The sequence below is a fragment of the Ursus arctos genome, unplaced genomic scaffold (genome assembly GCF_023065955.2).
Source record: "Ursus arctos isolate Adak ecotype North America unplaced genomic scaffold, UrsArc2.0 scaffold_3, whole genome shotgun sequence".
In the NCBI taxonomy this organism is placed as follows: Eukaryota; Metazoa; Chordata; class Mammalia; order Carnivora; family Ursidae; genus Ursus; species Ursus arctos.
The window spans coordinates 58986500-59005047 of NW_026622985.1; the positions used below are offsets into that span (position 1 = coordinate 58986500).

The following is an 18548-nucleotide window of genomic DNA, read 5'->3' on the forward strand; positions in this document are numbered from 1 at the left end:
GACCCTTGGGTTATCTCACTACTTGAGAAAATAAGGATGTAAAGCATTTTGAAAAACAAACATTTCATGGCTCTTCTTGCTAAACCATACCGTTACCTTCCTGTTGATGCTCCATATGTTAATACGTACATATAAACTTGTTAAGTAAATGGGTCACAGGAGTTTTCATGGACAAATGGCTAAGGGAAACGGGATATTAATCAGAACATGTGTTGTTATGATGACTTATCTTAACTGGGACTCAGGGGACTCCAGATGTTTGGTCCCTGTACACTCATGGAAAATAACTCATAAGGATGCTGGATTCTCATGATGAAGGAAAATTTTTCATTAAAGAAATAGGCCTTCTTTTTGTCAATACACAATGGGGTACAGTGTAATATCTTCCCAGAACTAAGAAAAAACTGTTTTCCTCTGAGAAGGAAACAAACAAACAAACAAACAAAAACCAGAAGATGGGATTAACTATTTGTAGAAATCACTTCGAGACAACAGAAGTTGACTCCCATGGCATGATCAATAGTGATGTGTACTGCAAATCATTCATTGCTAAAAACAGTTAACTTCTGAAGTTTTACAGGTTTTGTTCTTAAAGTAAATTAGGAAGGACTCAAGGTTATTGTTATAGTAGCACTGCCTTGGATGTGAGAGGAAAGGATAGGGTAACAGCTAGTGTTAGAACTGTTTGCGATCCTTGGCCTTTTATACTCATCACAGTTCATGATCTGAGTGTACCTTTGGAGATGATAGAGCTTATGAAAATCTGGTAGCCTATGATGGGGAATCAAAGAAGTTTCCTCAAGATTAAGGTCCAGAAATGCAATAAAACACAACTAAAAGTGAACAAGAGTCATCATCTACCCCAAGATATCAACCTATCTGATGGTTGAATGTGTGGTTGAAAAGGAAACTAGAAAGAGAGGGTGCCAGGGAGGAGTGCCTCTCACACTGTCAGAATACAGGGCATGCAAGATGGCCCCCATCTATTCTTCTTGGCAAGTCTATCTCAATGGTGGAGACAGGTTTATCAAGATATTCTACCTTGAGTCACACTTCATCAACTAACTCCCCTTACATTCTCAGCTTGTCAAGCAACCTTCTGATGTGTTTTGAGTTCCCAGGTAGGTTTTCCATCAGGAGAAAAAAACCACTGACTGGCCAGTTAACAGGAGCATTCCGGTGTACATATTGTACATCAGTAAATTAGCAGTCGAAACCATACATTGGGTATGAGTATTGGTGTTAGTGTCAGCAAATCTTTTGCAGCATAACCAACTCCTCATTTACTGTCAATATGAAGCTCCTCTGCCATTGTGTAGGGCACTTCTTGCTAATCAGCAGGTCACCTTCACAACATCACATATAGTGTAGGCTCCCAAATGAAGGGATTGACTCTTTTTTCCCAGATAAGATAGTTCTTACATACAGAGCAAAATGAATGAAAATCCACAAAGTGGATTTCACTTCACAAATCCTATGTCAAGAACTTTCAAGTTCCATAACCTTTTCTATAACTAAATGGTCTAATGTGTACCTTATGCAACATAAATTGGGATAGAAATTTGAACTAAGATGGCCATTAAGACACTGCCCTCTAAGACTTGTGAACCCATTAGAATTCTGAATAAAATCATATTAACACCTGCTTAGAAACAAATCACTCTGTCACAACTTGAGGCAAATATTAAATGAATATAAATGCCTATAAAGTCCCCCGTGGCTAGGTAGGATATACGGGATTGATTCCAGTAAGAGTATACTGAAGATGGGTAAAAGTGTTCCGTTGTTTCTGTAGCTCTGCATGGACCAAGGCACAGCCAGGATCAGCTGCAAGTGATACTAAGAAGCCCTGTGGGAAGAAACAGCATAAACTGGAACAATGAGGTAATAAAAGGAGGCACTGACTACAAGCTACGGTTTTGATGAGTCTGAAATAGGGCAGTTCTTCATTCTGGTGTATAAAGACAGCCTAACAACCACTGTCCTGAGTAGTATGGGGAAAAAAAATATTTGGAGGAAACAATGAGGTGAGCATGATTCTCTGAGAAGAGAATACTGGGGTACAGGAATTTATACAGACTTGAAAACTGGTGATGGTCTCAACCAATGCACCCCTCCTGAATAATGGTCTATGTGCCAGTGAGTTTGCTGCTTCTCAAATCTCTGAACATGAACTTAAGTCAGAAACTATCTCTGCTGTGAAGACGGACACGTGTCTCCATTCTCCAGGCACCCTGCTGTTGGACTTTTTCCTCCCTGGATTTGCAGAGAAGGGCACACCTCCAGGCCCGTGCAGGCCCTATCCATCTCTCACTACCGACTCCATGGCAAAGCAAGTCATGACACCCCCCCCTGCCCCGCTTCAAGCAACGAACACAACATTTTCAACTGTGGCTGAAAAATAAGAACATCAAGTACAACTCAAGTGTAAAGGTTCAGACTATATCCTTCCGCTGCTTTTATTAATAACTTGGTGCATCTATTATAATAGAACAAAAGGCATCTAACAAAGTCAAAGTCATCCATTCCATTTATTTACCCATTTTCAAACTACTTTGGTAGGATCAGCTAGCTAGAAAACAGGAAAGACACTCATTTCTTCGGTTGACTCTTGGGAGCCCTGTAGCAAGTCAAGGTCATAAGATACCAGTCTTGTGAGGAATCACATCACAGGCAAAATGTGTGAATGTACACAACAAACCTTGTAATCTCAAGTAGTCGTTCTACGCGAACTAACAAGAATATTGGTTCTATTGCTTTTTATTTTTTCTGTATTGAGAGCCTCAAGACAAGACCATGAGCAACTTTGGAAATATGTAGAAAGAGTAACTAGAAGGAAATGAGCTGACAAAGTTGTGTCTTGACGGGCAAAGGGAAGTAGAGAGCTAAGAAATTATTAGATGAATATAATATACAAGTGTAAAATCTCCCCACATGTAAGTTTCGTTTTGTTTTCTCTCAATAGGTTTTTAATTTGGCTTTTAATTTCCATTTCCTACTGATGCCTATGATCTCCCTTATGTACTTATTTGCTAGCTGTACCTCCCTTCCTTGTGAAATGTTTAAATCTTTGCATGTCTTTAATTAAGTTGTTTATTTTCTTATTACTGAACATTGAAGTTTCTTTATATATTCTGGATACAACTCCTTTCACACATATTGGCTTTGCAAATATTCTCCCCAGGTCTGTGGGTTGTCCTTTCATTCTCCCAATAGAAGCTTCTGAAGACCAGATGTTTTTAATTTTGATAAAGTATAATTTATCAATTTGTTCTTTTATGGTTTGTACTTTTGGTGTCATACCTAGAAAACCTTTGCCTGAGATTGCAAAGAGTTCCTCCTGTTTTCTTAACCATAAGTTTTATAGTTTTACATTTTCAATTTAGGCTTGCGATCTATTTTAATGTTTGCATATAACGTAAAATGTAGGAGGTAATTATTTTGCATATCAATAGCAAATTGTTCCATCACCATTTGTTAATGACTACCTTTCTCCGTGGAATGCCCTTTGTCAATAATAAGCTGTCCACGTACATGTGGACCTATTTCTGGACTCTATTCTATTGACCCATTTGTCTATCTTGATGTTAATACCACGCTGCCTTGATTACTCTAGCTTATAGGAAGTCTTCAAACAAGGCCTACTTTTTTCATCCTCCAACTTTTCCTTCTTTTTCCAAGTTGCTTTGTCTATTTTGGGTCTTTGCATTGCCATATAAATTTTAGAACTGGTTTGTCAATTTCTACCAAAAAAAAAAAAAAACCTGCTAGGATTTTAGTTGGGATTGCATGAATCCGTAGATTTCCACTCTCTCTGGAAAATCCCCCAATATTTGGCAACTAAACACTACACTTCTAAATAATTCTTAGATCAATGTAAAAATCAAAATGGAAATTAGAAAGTATTTTGAACTAAATGTGAATACAAGTGCAACATGTTAAAATTTATGACATACTACTAAAGTGGTGCTTAGAGAGAAATTTACAGCACTTAATGCCTACATTAGAAAAAAAATTAATCACATTAGCTTCCACTTTAAAAAAAGCTAGAAAATAAAGCAAACTCAACCCAAAGCAAGCAGAAGAAAAAAAATAAAAAGATACAAAATCAATGAAATAAAAACAGAAAACCAATGGGGAATATTAATAACAATAATTAATAAAACCTATTATCCTAGAGCCAGACTGGTCTGGGAAAAAAAGAGAAAGAAGACAAATTACCAGTATAAAAAAATAATAGATTAGGTCATTACATATTCTACAAAAATTAAAAGGATAATAAAATAATATGCCTATTCTTATACCAATTTAATTCCATTATGACTGTAAACATACTTTGTATGACTTGGATCCTTTTCAATTTATTGGGACTTGTTTTATATCTCACAGTCTGGTCTATATTGATAAATGTTCTGTGTGCACTTGAAAAGAATGTGTATTCTCTATTGTTGGGTATTCTAGGGATGCCACTTAGGTAAAGTTGGTTGGTAGTGTTCAAATCTTCCTTTCCTTGCTGATTTTACATCTATTTATTCTATCAATGATTGAGAGAGGAATGTTAATGTCTCTAAATAGAATTATGGATTAAAAATTTTTTTGCAGGGGGCGCCTCGATGACACAGTTGGTTAGGCATCCACTTTCAGCTCAGCTCATGACCCCAGGATCCTGGGATCAAGCCCTCAGCTCCCTGCTCAGCAGGAAGTCTACTTCTCCCTCAGCCCCTCCCCCCACTTATAAATAAATAAAAATCGTAAAAAATAAAAAAAAATTTGCAGTTCATTTTATGTACTTTAGTACATAAATATAAAGGATTATTATATTGTCTTGAAAAATGGACTTTATTATGAAATGAATTTCTTTATCTCTGGTGATAGTATTTGCAATGAAATCTACTTTGTCAGACATTAATGCAGCCATTCAGGCTTTCTTTTTATTAGTGTTAGCTTGGTATACCAATTTCCATCCTTTTACTTTTGGGCTATTTGTGTCCTTTTTTATAAAGGCAGACTGTAATTGTGTTTTACAATCTGGAAATCTCTGCCTTTTTATTGGGGTCTTTAGGACATTTAATGTTATAACTGATGTGCTTAGTTTTAAGTCTATGATGTTGCTATTTGTTTCCTATTTGTCTCATGTGTTCTTTGTTCCCTTCTTATCTTTTTTTTACCTTCTTGTGGATTAAGCATTTTTACAATTCCATTTTATCTCTTGTGTTGGCTTATTACTTATGTGTCTTTGTTTTGTTATTTTAATTTAATTGCTTTAGAGTTTATAGTATATGCTCTTAATTTATCACAATCTACCTTCAAGTGATATATCACTTCATGTATAATAGAACTTTACAATAGTATACTTCCATTTCTCCCTTCCCAGCTTTTTATGCTACTGTTGTCTGTTTATGCTATTGTTTCATGCTATTTCAGTCATATATCCTATTTTTTAAGATTTATTTAGTTAGTTAGCTGACAGAGAGCAAGACAGAGAGAATACACAGGAAGGGCAGAAGGAGAGGGAAAAAGAGTCTCAAGCAGACTCCATGCTGAGCATGGAGCCTGACACAGGGCTTGATCTCATGACCCTAAAATTACCACCTGAGCTGAAACCAAAAGTCAGGCACCTAACCGAATGCACCACACAGGCATCCCTCAGTTGCATATGTTATAAATCAGACAATGTATTATTATGTTGTTGTTCAAATAGTCAATGATCTTTAAGAGATTTAAATGATAAGAAAAAATCTTGTATATTTATCCATCTAGTTACCATTTTTCGTGTGCCTCATTCTTTTGTGCAGGTCCATATTTCCAACTGGCATAGTTATCTTACTGCCTTTCATGAACATTTCTTGTAGTGTGGGTCTACTGGTGATGAATTCTTTCAGCTTTAATATCTGAAATACATTTTTGCTGGGTATGGAATTCTTAATTGAATTCTTTTTTTCTTTCAGCATATTAAAGATGTTGCTCCACTGTCTTCTCACTTGCATTGTTTCTGATAAGAAACCTACAATTATCCTTATCTTTGTTCAATTGTACATGAGTTTTTATTCCTCCAGCTGTTTTTAAACTTTCTCTTCATTACTGGTTTTCAATCATGTGATTATAACATATTTTGGTGTAATTTTCTTCAAATTTCTTGTGCTTGGGCTTTACTGAGCTTCTTGAGTCTGTGCATATAGTTTTCATCGTTGGGCAAAATTTTAGCCATTACTTCATCAAGTATTTTTCTTTCCTCCTCTCTCTCTTATGTTAGGGACTCCAGTTACCCATACATTAGGCTGTTGAAGATGTCCTATAACTCACTGATGCTCTTTACATTTTTTTTCTGTTTCATTTTGGATAGTTTTTCACTACTCTTCCTTCTACAATGTCTAGTCTCATCCACTGTACTTATTACTAATCTCATCCAATGTTATTTAGCTAATCCCATCCAGTGTGTTTTCCATATCAAACATTGTAGTGTTCATCTCTAGAAGTTTGATTTTTGCTTCTTTGTATTTCCCATGTCTCTAATCAACTTCCAAATATATGGACTATAGTTGTAAGAACTGCTTTAATGTTCTTGTCCGCTATTCTAACTTCTGTTTCAGTTCTCTCTCTCTCATTGTGTGTAGTATTTTCTTGCTTTTTTGCATGTCCTGTAATTTTTGATTGGATGTTGGACACTGTGAATTTTACCTTGTTGGGTATGGGATATTTTTGTATTCCTATATATACCTATGAACTTTACTCTGAGGTGCAGTTATTTGGAAACACTTTGATCCTTTTATGTCTTGCTTTCAAAGTTTATTAGGTGAGACCAAAGCAGCATTTAGCCTACAGCTATCTACTCCTCCACTAATAAAGTAAGACAATTAGGTGGATTCCACCCAATTCCTTTTAAATTATGAGGTATTCAAATCTGACTAGTGGGAATAGGCACTTTTCTTGCCTTATATGAAGTATGGACATTAGGACCATTCCCTCTAAACCTCTTGAATGGTTCTTTTCTGATCTCAGGTCATTTCCTATCTGTATGGGTCAATCAGTACTCTGATGAATGACTACTCTGTACATCTCTGGAGTTCTGTATCTCTATAGCTCTCTCCTCTCTGGTACTTTATCTTGTTAACTTTAGCCACCATGGCTCTCCCTGGATCCTTATTCAACTCTTCAACTCAAGGAGTTCATCAGGTCTGCCTGGGTTCCCCCTCCTTATGCTGCCTGGAAACCCTCTCAAGGGAGGAAGCTGGAGCAATGATAGGGTTTATTTCATTTGTTTCCTGTTTCTTGGAGATCACTGTCCTTCATTTCTTGCTATCTTGGAAACTATTCTTCCAAGAAGTTATCTTTTATTATGATTATTATTGTTTCAGGTGAAAGGGTGAATCTCATTCTTATTAGTCCTCTTTGTAGGAAGCAGAGGTCCATAGACAGTCTTTTGTCCACTCTTTTCACTCTACAGAGTTGACTTTTAAATTTCACGAACACCTTTAAGCATTCCAATTCCCAGAACACTCAGTGAAGGAGAAATTCCTGGGGAACCTCCACTCTGGGACTTGGCAAATAACCCTTGTAGGGCCTAATTATAATCAACTTTTGAGAGGCACAAATGGTGGCTATCTCTTATATCTCTGTTAGTAGAGTCAAATAAAGTTAAGGGCAAATTCATATTTTTGGGCAACTCTAAAAAATTATGGCAGGTCCAAGAGGCTCTGCTGTTTCAAACATGACTAAAAACACACTGAAAATAATTCATTCACTGGCACCCCACAAGTCTCCCAGTGACACTATAAGTTTAGGCCCTGAGAGAATCTTGGCTCAGAGGCCCCATTCTTTTTATGTTAGTACATTTCTTCCGAAGAGTAAACAAGGTAGTTTCAAAGGACATTCATTCTTAGAAGTCAGTCCAAAAATTAGTGCTGCAGGATATTAAGTAGTACCTCAGTAGCCTGACAGAGATAATGTACAGCTGCAATGTGTTCACTATGCCAGGATATAATTTATGCTTTTAGCACACACCCCTTCTCTCTGTGTGTGCCTCAGCTCAATGGAGTTTGGGAATAACCAGCTGTGGTCCAGTTTCCATCAGGTTTCTCTCTGAATGCGTTGCATTCGAATGTTGCAACTTCAAACCATAGTGGGTTTGGTTATACTGGGCACTGAATTGTGCTTGAATCCTCCCTCTCAAAAATTAGCCAGAGCTGGTCACCACTGGTTCCCAGGGGTTGTAGTGGGGTAGAGGCATTAAAAATAGTTAAATTCACTCCCTCTGGTCATCAAATGTAATAGGACCTATTAAAAAGAAATGTTCAAAATATATGTGGTTGTTACAAGACAGCTTTTAAAAACCAATGTACCCACTGATCCATATATCATTTAAAATTTTTCCTAAAGTAGAGAGTTTTGATGACCAAAGGTGAAGAGATAAATGAGACTGATTGAAATCTTTTCCACTTCATGCCACCAAGAATAGCTTTAGTCCTGGTAAAGATTTTTGGTGAAGACAGCACAATTAACTAAAGCCTTATGATATCAAAGCAGTGAGAATGACTGATGTCATGTTAGCCCATCAATGAAATTAAAATACAAAGTTGTTCATGTCCAAGTTTGTGTATAAACTTGCTAGAATAAACGCACCAGACCCATCTGAAGCAGTGGAAAGTTAGTTATGGAGAAGAAAAAGAACAGACATCAGAAAATGTCTCTTCTTTATTTACTGCATTCTGTTCACTGCCTGATGGGATCAAGAATTCTGCTCATTAAACAATCAAGCTTTACATTTATTTGTTTAATAGAACATCATATCTCTTCACCCCTTTCCACACCCCGCTTTTAAAAAATCTGTTTAATTATTTTAAATACTTGGGGCAATTCAACTATAGAGGGCACAGGTAAAATAAAAGGGCTTAATGAAGGTAATAAAATTTAATTCACAATGCCCACATGACAACATCATAATAGATATTTGTAGCACAATATAAAAATGCAACAAGATCCCACGTTAAAGATTTGGGACTTAGTTTACTCTGCACTTTCATGCTGTAGGAATTCAGATGGGCTAGTTACTGAACGCAGGATGGACCAGGTGTCCAGGTGCTCAGTTTATATCTAACACCATTCTCCTCTACTGTACATTTTCTGGCTTGTATTACCTTGACTTGGGTTTAATGATATCTGGCAACAAACCTTACCCATAACAGAGTCTGGCTAGGATGACTGTCATTTTGAATTCTGTTTTGTCTCCGTGTAATTCGTGTCTTAGTCACAATCATTCAAGGAGGGTATTTTTTTTTTTTTTTAGGTATGTGGTTTCCATTTGCATAAATGATTTGGCAAAAAAACTGCACATGGGTGTTCCCTAGGTGTTATGTGATAAGACACCTGGAGTGAGTTATTGAATGAGATTAAAAGAAAAGGTTTAAGAACTGATTTCACATATATGAGTAGAGAAAGCCTGTCACAGTGGCTTAGGCATGAAAGCTAGAGGGGCTGCTTCCTTTTTAATAGGTGGAGTTGTGTTCAAATTTCTTGAGTCCTCAATCTGAATACTCAATATTTGTTCTTCAATGACATAAAAACCAAACTATCAAAAACAGCTTAGCATCCAATACAATGTCTCCAGGGAGGTATGATTCAAAGAGCATCTGGGACTCTTAGCACAAACCACTACCTAGAAACTTGCATTTTCAGTTTACTATCATGTACATGTATGAAGGGGTCACTAAGAGTAAGCACGTGTTACAACTGAAACAGGAGATTTATATAAAAGGCGAGAACAGTTTTCTCAGTAGGATAGTACAAAGTCTGAAGGATAATAGAATCTGAACTTCCAGGTTTCAGAGAGAGTAGAATGCTCTTTGTGAAAGGTAAAAGCAATGTTCACGGAGCACATCACAAGGTAGGTTCAGTCTAATTGGTTTGGTGGGGATTGCCATTCAAAACTTGCCTTTGAGACTTACTCTTGCTGACCAAACTGCATTCTACAACTATGTATGTTCTCCAATATGTGGGTCTCCCAACACAGTGATAACACTGAACAGATTTCTGTTCTGATCGAAAGCAATGATTCCTCATTAAAAGAGAAAATGTGAAAACCAGAAACCATGGAACAGTTCCCATTTATGTTGCACGATTCACAAAGACTTGTACTCCATTCCATTCCAATCAGCAAGCCCAGAGGCAACTTTAAAGTGAAAGTGAAAAAATGGCAAGTGGTAAAGAGAGAGAGAGTATAGAATGCATTTGTGATGGAGAAAAGGATGGTGGACGGGAAGAGATACAACAATAATCAGTAAATTATTGAAATAGGAATCAAGTACTCCTTAAATGTAGGGAAGGGTTTTTTTAGGGTATAATATCAGAGTATATTAACAACCACAATTTCAATTCTAGGTGTAATTCTAACAAACCTGCATTAAATCGCACATTTTATGGAAAAATATAATGGAAATTATGCTCTTACCATCTGTTTTCTTTGAATCACTTCCGACATTGGATTGATCCTTCCTGTCGGTCTTATTTTTACCATCTTTCAAGTCACCTGAAAGTAATAAACATGACAAACAGCATATGTACACAGCTAAAAGGGAAGTTATAAATAGTTTTAAACTTGTCAAGGTAAAAAGATGAAAAAAATGCATAATTTTAGTCATGGGGGGGTACATGTCTAAAAGTAAATATCTTTTTAAACCATATATTAGGTCTTAAAAGTTAAGATTATGATCCAGAAATTAAGACAAAGTTCCTGTTAAACAACGTTGCACTTAAGCCAATAATGTTTATTTTCCGAGAAAGGCAGTTCAGCTTTATTATTGGGCTGTGGAGTGTGGAAAAAATTAGGTCAAATGTAAGTTATGCCAGCTCATAGCTACTTAACTTCTACATGCTTCAGTTTCCTCATTTGCAAAATGGGGGTAATAATAGCTACTCTATAGACATACTATAAGGATAAATGTATTGAAGGTAGTGAATGTGATATCTGGCACATCACGCAATGCCAACTGAACTCTAAAACGGAGCTATAAATGGTATTCTAAATAACGAGCTTGTCAAAATATGATTTGTAAATGTTAAGAAACACTATGCAAACAGATGTAGAATAAACACGTGTCAAAAACTTACTTAATTCATTCATGAAGGAACCCGAGAGATAGTAAGGGTGATGCCAAGGGCATTTAAGGAAATTGGTATTTATAGGCATTTTAGAAAACTGTTAAAAATAAGACTGCTGTGTTAGAAACAGAACTGGTTTTGTCCTACAGGGCAATAAAATCACAACCTGTGGGTAGGGGGGTAATCTCCTCTAATAGTCAAAAATCTGTAAGTTAGCATACAACCTCACAGTACCTACGCTTGAGTCAACAGTAAATGACAAAGTTAAACACAGTCATGTTCTCCTAAAGTGGGAGTCACCCACCTGTAGCTCAGCGGCCAATTTGGAAACAGAGATCTTTGGGAATAGGCACATGCATTCGTTCACATACTGTCTGTGGCTGCTTTCACGCCGTGGTGGTAGGCGCTGCATAGCTGCCACAGAAACACGCAAAACCAGGAATAGTGACTGGCTGGGCCAACACAGAGAAAGCTTGCTGACCCCTGTCTAAGATAATTAAATAATCCCTGGCCATGTCTGTTCAAGAGTATGCCACTGTGACATTGAAAGGACACAGCAACCCTTCCCTCAGCCTCATTCTCAAGTTTTGGAAAATTTTCTCAGAGTCTTACTAATAGCATCTTTCTTTTTAGCCTGCATAAAACCCAGAATACATTACAACTAAAATAGTGGTACTTCTTGAAACAAGAAGACCCTAAGAATAATTGCAACTAGGAAGGAGTAAGCAGGGTCCTATCTTTTTTGCTTTCTTTGTGCCAGGCATATCGTATGCATCATTTCATTATATTCTTCTAACAACCTCATTATGAAGGTACTGTGATTGAAAGTAGATAAATTCATCACAGTTTAATTCACTAAATGATCAATTTGCAGAATAACAAACTCATCAAATGACTGAGGATGTTTTCCAAGCGTGAGTTTTCCTTTGGCTTCTCTGCAGCCACTGTGTCACATGCTGGTCCATCCAGCTGTGTTGAGTGCAGCACACCGGCCACCTGCCAGTGGTTCACACACCACCGCCGGCCCCACCTCTGCCCATAACCTTGCATGTGTGGCTCCTTCTGGCAGCAAAACTGCTCCTGTTGGCAGCCGTAGATCTGGTTTAAGCCATTCGTCTAACAGTTTTTGCATAGATGGCCAACTGATCTTTCCACAAAGTGATTTTGCTTAAACCGACTTGTGAAGAATGGACATGAAACTCATATTACCATCTCCATTTTATGGCTATGGAACCTAAGGCATAAATAAAGCAATCGACCACAATATACACAGATGGGTCTGATTCCAGAAGCTAAGCTCTCCACCACTGTATCTCGCAACTTCCCTATGAAGCTCAAGGTTTCAATTTCAGGCTTCTGTTTACTGCTGCCATTTCTAAATGCCTTTGGCCTACAGATTTATGAAGAAATGGTTATCTAAGGATAATTTAAGACCATCTTGGGTTGTGATATTTTCAACAAAGTATTTTCAATGGAATTTGACAAATCCTAAGCTAAGTTAGGAGTCAATAAATTTTCCACATTTCCTCTTACTCTTAATTCTGAAATGGGATGAGCTGGCTGAAGGGACTGAGGGAAAAGGGGGTCAACTCTAGCCAGGGTGTAAGCAGGAGGAGTTCAAGCGAAGGACATGATCATCACCCTTTACCACCAACGGCCAAAGGGAGGATTCCTTTGGAGGTCCCACGAAACAGTCCAAATACTGGCTCCTTCTTGTTTTAAGGATGCCAGAGATGAACTCAAGGATCTTGAGCCCTGTAGTCAAACTAATTCCCTGCAGAAAAATGTCTTTCTTTCCTAAATGAGCCTTCACACCCTAATGCATAATACTTTATGCCTGAACTTCAAGGTTTTCCTGGACTGGAGCTTTATGCACAGCTGCAGCAAGACCAGGATGTCTTCCAGAAGTCGCAGGAGAGGTTCAATTTGCTGGATGCTAGCCAGCAGCCTGTGGGCAGCCTGCCTTTTCCTCAGTCAGGGCTGGGGAGGCTGAAAGAGGAAGTACCTTGATGGTGACCAAAGCTTGAGATGGGGATCTCATAGTTGCTGATAAAAACACCTCTAGAACCCCACTTAACCACTGTCCTCTGGTTCCATCCTGGAAGTATCTTGGGCGACCACAAAGAAGGATGATGGGAAAGTGACACGTGTTTGTTTGATGATGTTCCTTGAACAGAATCCATTAGGTAATTTCCCACGGGTTGTATATGGACTAATGGCTGATGTGAGCTGTTATTCAATAAACAGGGGAAACCAAAGAGCCTTTCTGCACAGTTATAAATCATTTTAATTAGGCTGCTGTAACACAGTCTCGAACCACCATTAGCCTTTCTTATTATTGCTTAAAATTGACTTCTTTTCCCATCTCTCATTTAATACTTAATTTTTAAGGGAAATGGTAGACTGTTGATTACTTTGGGAAATAAACACAGTTGTGAAATCAACCCAGCCTAGTTGAAAACTCAGGCTGCTGTTTGTTTCTTTCAGGCTCTCCCTCTAAGGGTCTTCAAAATTGATTCCTGCCACCTCTGCCCTCTCTGGGTATTTGTTTATACTCATCACATAGAATTCATAGCCTTCTCTATGACCGGCATGTTTATGTTCATTGGTTTCTCTCCCTGACCAGATCAGGGGTTGGCAAACTATGGCCCATGGGCCAAACATGGCCCCAGTGCCTGGTCTTATATGGCCCACTAACAATAGTCTATTATTAAATGGTTGAAAAAAAAGGGAGAATATTTAAGGACATTTGAAAATTATATAGAATTCAAACTTGAATTTTTATAGATAAAGTTTTATTGGAATTCAGCCACGCTCATTTGTTTATATGTTATTGGTGGCTACTTTTGCACTAAAACAGGAGTGTTAAGCAGTTGCAAGAGAGACTGCATGGCTCTTAAAGTCTACAATATTTACTATCTGGTTCTTCACAGGAAAAGTGCTCCAACCCCTGGAATAGATTAGAAGCTTCTTGCGGACCTCGGCGCAGCCTCAATATTCCTCTGATTTCCTACTCTCCCCAATAGCGCCGAAACTTGCAAATAGTAGGGACGTGCTGATTATGAAACATAGAATTTGGACTCAGACCTGAATTTGACTTGAAATCTCTACTTAGTGGTTGCTTGACCTTCAGCAAGTGATTGAACCTCTCTGAGTCTCCATTTCCTCATCCACAAAACGGGAATGCATATATCGACGGCACAGAGTCGTTAGCATTTTTAAATGATTTAATGTAGGTAAAATCTCATGTCCAATGTCTGGCATATATTAAGCATTCAGTAAATGTTATTGATATTACTTTTACTAAGGGAAAGTCATTTTTCACCCACTTTCCTAAAAGAAAAAAAAGGTGGGACAGAAACACATCTTGCCTCTCTCTGGAGCCCTTCCATACTCTCCTTCGAGAAGGAGAAGCTCATCTAGGAGGAGTTTGAGAACGCAAAGCTCAGTTCAGCCAGCCATTTCTCTAGTTCCCAACCCCCTCTGAGATGCGTTTTCCGTAAGACACACACCTTGTGCATCACTCCAGAAGCAGCCCGCTGGGGTGCTGGGGTGTTGGGGTGCTGGGGTGGGAACGAGGTGGCAGGTCCTAGGCCTGCCCGCGCTGCCAGTATCTGGTTGGCTAAACTCACTTCAAGGCTAATGTGTGAAGAAACCCATGTGCTCAGCAGACCAAGTCACGTTTTCCAATTCAACTCCAGTTGCAGTGGAGCTAATATTTTGATCACTGACTTCCTGATTCTGCTCTCTCTTAGTTGGTTCTGACCTTGGGAGGGGTGAGAGGGGGTCTTTTGCACTGTCCTCGAAACACTCCAACAGGTATATCATCAATTCTTGTACAACTGAACGTATTTTCTGGCCAAGGATGCACTTGAATACAAAGCTAACTCGTTGGGAGCGGTCTCCAGAACCAAGCTGCTGAGGGGCCGGACAAGGTGGATGAAGGCCTTCTCTGCCTCCTACAGTGCTCCCGGGGTCACCTGACGGAATTTGGGCAAAGCTCTTGGAACATGATATGAGCTAGAAACATTATCATATGTATTAAAATACTGTTTTCTGATTCTACATGTTCTGTATGTTCATGGTAAAAATAATTGGAGACGGCTGTGCTAAGCATCTCCTTCGTCTCCCGCATTTACTCAGGCTCTGTAGCATACGTGATAGCTACAGCGTGGCCTGCCAGGTGGGTAAGAGGATAAACACGTCAAGAGGGGACTTAGAAAAGCATCTGGTGGATGGTCAATAAATGTTAATTATTCTATTGTGGTCGTTGTCTCTGCTATCCTTCTCATTATTGGAGGCTCATAAGTGGTCCTGCTGTGAGCAGGTATTATGCACACTTTCTAGAGCCAGTAGAAGGTTAAGTAACCTGGGTAAGGCCACCAAGAAGTGAGAGGCACAGCTATGCCTTGAATCCAGGTCTGTCGGACTGCAAAACTACCTTGCCACAACTTGGCCCTTGAAAGCTCCAGAGAGTCTGAACTTCCTGCTCTTTCCCAAACAAGGGAACCAATTCCACGCCCTTGTGCCTCAGCTCGTCTTGTTCCCTCTGGTGAAGAAGTCCCTATCCCCCATCTGACCAGCAAATTCAGCATTTAAAACACAGCTCAGGCTCCATCACCCCCTGAAGCTTGCTTTGACATTTCTCCATTCCACGAGCCTCAGACGCAACAAAGCTAATGTCTCTTTTCTGACATGATCCTTAGAGCATTTTAGCTGCCATGCCATGACTGTTACTTGCTCAGAATGATTTCTAAGGATGCCCGTGTCCCTGATGAGATTGTGGCCTTTCCATTTCTAAATTCTCAGTGCCAAGCACAGCGCACAAGGTGGTGACCAGATCATCTGGGTTTGCCTGGTACTTTTCTGGTTTTAAAATCTAAAGCTCTAGATGCCAGGAAACCCCTCAGTCCCAGGCAAACTGGGATAGGTGGTCACCCTAATATACGTACAGACATACAGACACATACTACAGGAACAGACCCTACATAGGCCTGAGCCCCAGCCCCGCCTGCTAGAGGGATAGTGCATATGGAAGACACTTTCCATCCACCCGTCTGGGCAGTGAGCTCTCCGGAATGTGCTGACATTGGTAATAGTTATTTCCCCAGTGGACAGGCAGGCACTGGCCATAGTCTCCAGAACAGCTGGGAAGGGCCTGAAAAATATAATCTCCCCGGAGAGAATGGCCCAAGCCAGCCTCTGGCTTCTTTTGATGGGCTCCTACTGGGACCCACGGCCCAGTGAGGTGTGATGTGCCACAGCTGGGGAGACGGGAGACACCGGCTCCGAGGGCCACATCCGCACAGGTGCGGTTGTTCGCCAGCTTCCACTCATCACGTCATTAACACCCCGAAAAGAGTCTTTCACCAGTGAAACTGTACTCACCATTCTGTTGTTTTTCTCCTGAGGACTTCTCAGCTTTGGAATTTTTCCCACGAGGGTTGTCGCTTTTGTTTGTGCGTGTTCCACTGACTTGATTCTTAGCTTCCCCAGATGTCTTTTTCTCAGCTTTGCCAGCCGCGCCTTCTTCAGCCTGGCTCTTGGCTTCCATTTCCTTTTGCTCCTCCTCGGCGGCCAGGCGAGCTTCTTCCTCTGCTTCCTTCTTGGCCTTCTCCTCTGTACCCATGGCAAGTCAGGAAAGGCACGGAAAAGATGAAAAGAGGTCACACTATTAGGAGAATGGCCTCTTTAAACAAAAACAAGTATTTGCACTGAGTGGGGTCTATTTCTGGTTAATTCAAGTCAGATTAGTGTGTATATTCAGGAAACCAATGAAATCGGTTCATGGTGATGTCATTTCTGAAAATAGTGGGTGAGAAGAAGGGGCAGGGAGAAAGTAATAATAATAATAATGATAATCATTAACAAACCAATACGACAATTGGCATTTTCAATATTTATCATCAATAACTTCTCTTGAGTGTGTCCTCTATGCCAGGTATTATGCTAAGTGCTTTTCAAGGATTACTTCCTTTCGTTCTCAAAACAGCCTTAGGCGGTAGCTACTTTATTATAACCCTATTTTATAAATGTGAAGTCAAGGCTTGGGGACATTACAAAACTCTCCCATGGCCACACTAAAAATTGGAGTTTCATGGAGATTTGTTTAGGCTCTGGAGTTTAAACATAAACAGTTGATTACAAAACAGAAAGACAGGAAAAATAATCGCCACAGTTTCAGGTCACTGTTTGTGAACTTAAAAGTAGGAAGGGGATAATTAGGCCTTACAAAAAGCATGGTCTTCAAACTGTCCCCGAGATTAGAGGTAGCCTTTAGTCTGGGCAGGTACCCAGGTCTGCATCTTCCCCTTTAGCGAAAGGATGTCAGCCTTATTTCCAATTCTGTTCACTGTGAAAGGGTCTGGCTCTGTGTTTCATCAAAAACATAGCATAATTGCATATGATCAAGTATTCATGAAAAGATGGGTTCATTCATCCAACTAATATTTATTGAGCAGCGACAGCATCAAGTACCATTTTAGGTGCTGGGAATGGAGTAGCAAGCAAGACTTAATGGAAGAGAAAAGACCATAATTAAGTAAACAAGTCACAAAGATAATTTCAGGCGGTGAAAAAGGCACAGCAAAAATAAAGAAAAGTAATATGATGGAAGAGGACCAGCATAAGGGAGGGAGGTGACATTAGATCAGGAGGCAAAGAAAAGTGCTATCTGACAAATTCTTAATGATGAATTGCCGGCCCTGAAATGATCAGGGAAAATAGCATTCTAGGCAGAGGAAATAAAAAATGTCAAGGCTACGAGGTAGGAATGAAGTTGGTATGTTCAAGGGATACTGAGTTAGTCAGTATGGCTAACACAAATTTAGAAGAGGTTAGTGACAGATGATATGGTCAACCAACCAAGGACATTCGGAGTTGAGATCCTGCAGAGCCTTGGAGGCAATGAGGTGGCGCTGGATTGTAGGAAGTAACACACACCTAACAGAGACCTCCCTTGGGGAGAGACTCACCCTAGTTGGCATCCAACTGATTCAAAAGTTCTTCCAGATTGTGCCATCCATTATAAAAAACATTATGGCATTTTTTTCTCTAGATGTGTTAAAAATATCCACACCTCATTATCAAGGGTCCTCTTTATTTCCCTTTGTATCTTGCTCCTGAAAAAGCTAGGTTTCACAGACAACAAGTCTGTTTGTAATCTGATGGGCACCAGGGTGGTTATGTTTCCCCTAGTTTGAGCTGCTTAAGAGCACAAAGCCCAAATCGAATCCAGCTCACGTGTTCATGGGGCTTTCCAGCATTGTATTTCGTGGATGTCTTTGATCTCTGGCTTCGTTTTGCTTTTTCTGCCTCTACATCTGCCTGGCTCAAATGTCCTCCTTAATATATTATGACGTTTTCATTAATCTTTTCATTGATTCATCCAACCCATTCGATTCAATGCCCTGACCTCACCCCAGACACATTAAATCATATTCTGGAGGGAGAGG

At 39.4% G+C, this 18548-nt stretch overlaps 1 protein-coding gene across 11 annotated transcripts in view; it reads right to left on the reverse strand.

Moving 5' to 3' along the window:
* PDE1C (phosphodiesterase 1C) overlaps window positions 1–18548 on the reverse strand; it is a 517847-nt gene that overhangs the window by 41031 nt on the left and 458268 nt on the right. For all 11 annotated transcript variants that reach the window (XM_026508814.2, XM_048212794.2, XM_026508832.4 and 8 more), the window contains 2 exons: window positions 16483–16713; window positions 10445–10522 (listed from right to left, as the gene is read on the reverse strand). In XM_026508814.2, coding sequence (XP_026364599.1) covers window positions 10445–10522; window positions 16483–16713 — 309 coding nt within the window. The remainder of the gene's footprint in view (window positions 1–10444; window positions 10523–16482; window positions 16714–18548) is intronic.